Source organism: Bison bison, unplaced genomic scaffold (assembly GCF_000754665.1).
Source record: "Bison bison bison isolate TAMUID 2011002044 unplaced genomic scaffold, Bison_UMD1.0 scf7180017864180, whole genome shotgun sequence".
Lineage (NCBI taxonomy): Eukaryota > Metazoa > Chordata > Mammalia > Artiodactyla > Bovidae > Bison > Bison bison.
Genome location: NW_011494752.1, coordinates 15,994,176 through 15,999,926, shown reverse-complemented (window position 1 = coordinate 15,999,926; position 5,751 = coordinate 15,994,176). Strand labels below are relative to the sequence as shown.

At 49.6% G+C, this 5,751-nt stretch overlaps 2 protein-coding genes across 2 annotated transcripts in view; both read left to right on the top strand.

Moving 5' to 3' along the window:
• The window catches only part of SENP3 (SUMO1/sentrin/SMT3 specific peptidase 3), a 9,538-nt gene extending 4,851 nt beyond the window's left edge, over window positions 1-4,687 (top strand). Inside the window, exons 4-12 of the mRNA XM_010843090.1 lie at window positions 1-36; window positions 126-237; window positions 619-766; window positions 896-943; window positions 1,353-1,430; window positions 3,106-3,243; window positions 3,428-3,511; window positions 3,633-3,683; window positions 4,147-4,687. Of these exons, the coding sequence (XP_010841392.1) occupies window positions 1-36; window positions 126-237; window positions 619-766; window positions 896-943; window positions 1,353-1,430; window positions 3,106-3,243; window positions 3,428-3,511; window positions 3,633-3,683; window positions 4,147-4,257 (806 nt within the window). The 3' untranslated portion in view covers window positions 4,258-4,687. The remainder of the gene's footprint in view (window positions 37-125; window positions 238-618; window positions 767-895; window positions 944-1,352; window positions 1,431-3,105; window positions 3,244-3,427; window positions 3,512-3,632; window positions 3,684-4,146) is intronic.
• Window positions 4,688-5,549: 862 nt separating this feature from the next.
• EIF4A1 (eukaryotic translation initiation factor 4A1) overlaps window positions 5,550-5,751 on the top strand; it is a 6,011-nt gene continuing 5,809 nt past the window's right edge. Inside the window, exon 1 of the mRNA XM_010843089.1 lies at window positions 5,550-5,610. Within this exon, the coding sequence (XP_010841391.1) occupies window positions 5,588-5,610 (23 nt within the window). The 5' untranslated portion in view covers window positions 5,550-5,587. The remainder of the gene's footprint in view (window positions 5,611-5,751) is intronic.

The window sequence follows — 5,751 nt, the reverse complement described above, 5'->3', positions numbered from 1 at the left end:
GCCCTCTGCGGGAGGAGCATGTCACCTGTGTGCAGAGTAAGGAGCCCTCCGGGATCTCGTCTTCCCCTCAGCTGACTGTGAGATCGGAGTCTGGAGTCTCACTTTTCTCTCTTCCCTCCACTCAGGCATCTTGGATGAATTCCTTCAGACTTACGGCAGCCTCATCCCCCTCAGCACTGATGAGGTAGTGGAGAAACTAGAGGACATTTTCCAGCAGGAGTTCTCTGCACCTTCCAGGTGAGGCATGAAAGAGATGCCCTTTGGAAGAGGGCTGGGACCTGAGAGATGGGGAGAGAATGCTGCTGCCTTTTCTCCCATAGGGATGTAGTCGGGGAGGAGGAGGAAGCTAGAACTGAAGGGGAGGAATCTGCAGACAAGGTGCCAAGCCCCCGTGAGCCACCCGGGAGGGCCTTTACCTGGGACCCTGAAATACCACGTGGACCTAAGTATTCCTATGCTTCTTACAGGGGAGTGTGCCTTTAGCAAGTCCTCAAAAGGACCCATGACCCAAAGAAAAAGTTTTAGATTCTTATTCTAGGCAGTAGAAGGTACTTCTGTGTGCCCAAGCCACCGCCCCGTCCCCAATCTCTTGCATGACTCAACCCTTGGCCTACCCAGGAAGGGCCTGGTGCTGCAGTTGATCCAGTCATACCAGCGGATGCCAGGCAATGCCATGGTGAGGGGCTTCCGAGTCACCTATAAGCGGCATGTGCTGACCATGGATGACCTGGGAACTTTGTATGGACAGAACTGGCTCAATGACCAGGTAAGGAGGTGTGGAGAAACAGGCCCAAGAGTAGGTTTGGGGAACAATGTATTTGGGGCCCTCTCTGTGGGGAAGCCCTGTACCCATGCCACACCCTCCATGGCAAGTGGCCTCCCGTCTTCTCCTCAGGTGATGAACATGTACGGAGACCTGGTCATGGACACAGTCCCTGAAAAGGTAGGCCTAACTAGATACTTCAGTCCCTGGAAAAACTTCTGAAGTTTTAAGCAGCTTTTTCAGTCTCTCATGTCTTCCATTTTACGTAAAGAGGGTCTTTCTTTCTGGAGAGAGGCAGTAGAAGGTAATTTGTTAAATTCAAATTTGTAATCTTGGTCCTGAACTTTTCTAGTCCTTTCCCCTAGTCTGCAGTGTTTTTCCCCAATGGCTAGCCCCACAAATCAGGGTGGGAACTTATAAGATGAGGTTGAAAACAGTTTGTGCTTTTTACCTTTAGTAAGTTGGACTGGAGTTTGTGGAAACCAGTCCTTAGAGCTGTGATGAAATGGAATGGGCGGGGGAGAGGACACGTGGCGGGAGGGCCTGCGGTCTGTTGATTCCACCTGGCTCTTTTGTATCGTTGGCACAGGTGCATTTCTTCAACAGCTTCTTCTATGATAAACTCCGTACCAAAGGTTATGATGGGGTGAAAAGGTGGACCAAAAACGTGAGTTATGAATTCACATCTTATGTAACACCTTGCCTCTAAAGAAGAGTTCTGTTTCCTGTGAATCCTTTCCCCAGCTCTGTTCATTCAGACTTTCAAGTATTTATTAAATGTCTTTTGTGTGCCAGGTACTGTTCTGGGCATTAAGGATACAGTATTAAATAAGGAAAACTTATTGCCTTTTAGGGGTGAGAATCAATAAGCCAGTTAAAGTACAGCTAGTGATAATTTGCTGTAAACAAAACAGTAATGTGGTAGCATGGGGCTGGGTACTTCAGATAGGGTGGTTTGGGAAGGCTTCTCTTAGCTGATACTTTAGTGAGCCAGCCCTGTGCACATCTGGGCAAGGGTGTACTAAGCAAAGGGAACACCGGGAACATGGGATACAGAGCAAGAAAGAACATTTGAGGATCAGAGGGCCCGTGTGGCTGCCTGTGTGGTTGGAGCAGAACGAGCAAAGGAAAAACCATAGAAAATTTGGTCAGAGAGTAGATCATGTGAGGCGTGGAGGGCAGGTCAACCAGGGTAGATTTTATTCTTTGTGGTCTAAGAAGCCATTGAAGAGTGTCGAGCAATCTGGGAAGTGACTCACGTTTTAAACTCCTGTTTCGGCGATGGAAAGGGGGCAAGAGTGGAAGCAGGCAGACTAAACAGAGTAGCTGAGAAGTCCTGATGAGAAACTTGGACCAGAGTGGTCAATGTGGAAATATTGATAGTAGTAGTTTTATTTAGGGTAGCTCTTGCAGGTAGAACCAATAGGACTTTCTGATGGATTGGACATGAGAGATGAGGAAAAGATAGCAATCAAGGATGATGTCTAGGTTTTTGGCCTAAGTTACTGGGGAATATAATTAAGGCGGAGGGCAGCAGGTTTGGTGGGGTGGGAAAGAGTTCTTTTCTCCATTCTAATTAGTTTACCTGTCCTCTGATTCAAAGGCCAGGAAATTCCAATAGTGAGGTAGGGCTATTGCCTCTAGTATTTCTTAATTCCTGTTTCCCTGTAGAGGTGGGGTGACATGCATCGGAAAGAACTTGGCTTTCTATATGCCTGTGTCCTGTGTTTAAATTCCACCTCTGTCATCTCTTATTTCTCTCACCTTGAGCAAGTTGCTTTACTTTTCCAAGCCAGTTTCCTCATGAGAACTTTGTTTCAGGATTGTTGTGTTAACTGACTGAGCATCTGTTAGGTGCCATGCATTGTTCTTAGAGTATTGTGGATATCAACTAGTTCAATCTGTGTAACAAACAGGTGAGGATAGATACTGTTATTTTCAGTCTTACAGAAAAAGAAATTGAGGTATAGAGTTACTAAGTAACTTGCTTAGTAACCCAAGTAACTTAACTAAGTAACTTAGTAACCCAGGTTACTTACTTACTTGGGTCATACATGGAGGAGCTGAGCTTGAACCTTGAGAGTCTGACTCCAGGATCTTGAACCTACTAAGCATTTGTACCTTTAATGTGTAAAAAGTACCTGGCCTATCCTGGGCCCTCCAGTGTTTGTTCTGTACCACCTCCTCTGTCTTGCTTTCCTCCTTAAGCCCAAGAATCCGAACATCCAGATGCTGGGCCTTGCCTCACGGTCCAGGGGCTAGGAGTTGAGTTCTTCCACTTAGCTCCTTGCCTGCTCCTCCTCCTGTGCTATCTTACCTGACCTCCAGCCCTGCCTCCTTAGGTGGACATCTTCAATAAAGAGCTCCTGCTAATCCCCATCCACCTGGAGGTGCATTGGTCCCTCATCTCTGTTGACGTGAGGCGGCGCACCATCACCTATTTTGACTCGCAGCGCACCCTGAACCGCCGCTGCCCTAAGGTTTGAGAGGGGAGGGAAAGGTGGGCAGAATGTGGGGAGGAGATCCAGTGGCAAGGCATTTCAGGCAGAAGGTTGGGTTTTGGGTCTCTGATGAGCAACCTGGGCTTGGTGCCTGTGACCAGCACAGCTTGGGTTCAGTTGGGAAATGCAGAGGCTCACTTCCTTCTTTCCTCCATCTACATAGCATATTGCCAAGTATCTGCAGGCAGAGGCAGTGAAGAAAGACCGGCTGGATTTCCACCAGGGCTGGAAAGGTTACTTCAAAATGGTAAGTTCCTAGAGGAGGTTTAAGCAGGGTTGAGGTGGTGGGGGGTGTGGTAGGAGGCAGAAGCTGAAGCTATACACATAGGGTCTCCAGGAGAAGGGCTTACCTTCTTCTTCTTCTCCAGAATGTGGCCAGGCAGAATAATGACAGTGACTGTGGCGCCTTTGTGTTGCAGGTAAGCAGATACTAGGTGGGTTAAAGAGTTGGGAGGGAAGGGGAAGCTGTTCAGCCTCCCTCACTTGACTTAGAACCACTTACGTAGCAGGAGTAACCCTACGTGTTAGAATGCAGAAAACCTGATTTCATTGGTCCTCTCTTGGCTTCTCCATACCATGTTCGGACTGGATCCTTGGGCTCTGGCCCTGATACAGCTGCCTCTGATCCCCAATGCAAAGTGTTTTCTGTTAACATTTGATATTTTATGTACCAAATAGGAACCTTGGCTTTACAGTCAGCCTTTTTTTGAACCCCAGCCTATGGGACCTTGGTTTCGTTTGTTTTTGAAATGGGAATATTCTTGGAAAGATCCAGTGAGAGGTGTATCAGAAGAAATATGTAGCACAGGTCCTACTGGGGGTGGTGGTGGTGGGGGGCCGTGCTCAGTAGGTGGTTCTCATGGCCTGCTTTATTAACCCCAGTATTGCAAGCACCTGGCCCTGTCTCAGCCATTCAGCTTCACTCAGCAGGACATGCCCAAACTTCGTCGGCAGATCTACAAGGAGCTGTGTCACTGCAAACTCACTGTGTGAGCCTCGTATCCCAGGCCTCAAGCCCATTTGTTAATGGGCAGGGGAACATGGGAGACCCTTCCCAAGAAACTCAAGTTCCTTTTGTCTTTAGCCTCTTTCCACCCAGTTCCCTTTGGTTTTTCATATTTAAATGTTTGATTTCTGTATTTTTTTTTTCCCTTTGAGAGAATACTTGTTGATTTCTGATGTTCAAGGGGTGGCCATGGAAAATCCCCTATTTCCCGCTGTCTGCAAGGGAGTATGGCCTTGTGGCCTGAGTGGGGCAGTCATCTCCCTTCCATGTGCAGGGGCGGGAGTGGGGGGGCAGAAAAATCTAGGGGTGGTGGGCGGGCAATGGGATTACTGCCTGCCAAATCGTCAAACATTTTTTATATATATATATATAAATGCCACGGTCCTCCTCTGTCAATAAAGGATCCTTTGGAGATAACATAGTGGTGGTCTTCCTTAAGGGGCCTCAACCTAGTGGATATGCTCTCAGGCTTTCCTCCAGCCAGTGCTGTTAGCTTCCCCTTATGGGATTTAAGACTCCTGGGGCGAGCTTTCCATTAGTGGCTCAGACAGCACCACCACCATGCCGTCCACAAAAAGAATCCCCCAGTGGGGGGCGCCAGGCTGGAAGTACGGAGGGTTGGTAAGCCTCAAAAATAAGGGAGCTTGAGAGGTGCTAAAGTTGGGGAAACAGCACACTTAACGGGGCCGGCAGGATTTATGACAGCAACCCCAGATGCTAGTAAACTCATAAATCAGTTTACTCCATCCCTTCTTCCAGCCCAGGAACCCTCCTAGCCGCTGGGATATGGTTCTTGATTCCATTATCTCTGCACATTCGGGGTTGGGGTCCGATTTATCGTTGGTGCAGGAGAGAACAAAATTAAACGTAGGTCCAGGGGAGACCTGGAGTAGAGATCGACGAAAGTGGTAGTCCCGGGAGCCCGGAAGTCCCTGGAGGCTGAAACCTCGCCCCCTTTGCCTGATAGGGCGCGCTAGGCCACATGACCAGGGCACTATCGCCTCCGCACGTGTAGGGGTGCAGGGCCCCAAGATGGCTGCCAGGCCTCGAGGCCTGACTACAGTATGTCACTTCCGTACCGGCAAGAAAGGCGGGTCCTTTAGCCAATGAGGCTGCGGGGCGGGTCTTCATCTTGATAGGCGCTCAAGTTATCCAATGGTGGCTGCGTGCCAGGGCGCCTACGAATTGACGTCACGCCGGGTTGCTGAGAGGCGGCAGGCGGGGCCGAGGCGGTCAAGCCAATGTGATGGCTGGGGCGGGGTCGGGCGCTCTATAAGTTGTCGATAGGCGGGCACTCCGCCCTAGTTTCTAAGGATCATGTCTGCGAGTCAGGATTCCCGGTAAGAAAGATATTTGCAAGAGGTTGTGGCTACTTACCTTGCTACCCTTTCCGAAGACTCCAGTGGGGGGAGCTGAGGCCCCCCAAGCCCCAGGCCCCCCAGGGTTGAGGGGAGACTCAGGACGGGAGGATCCGTCGCGTG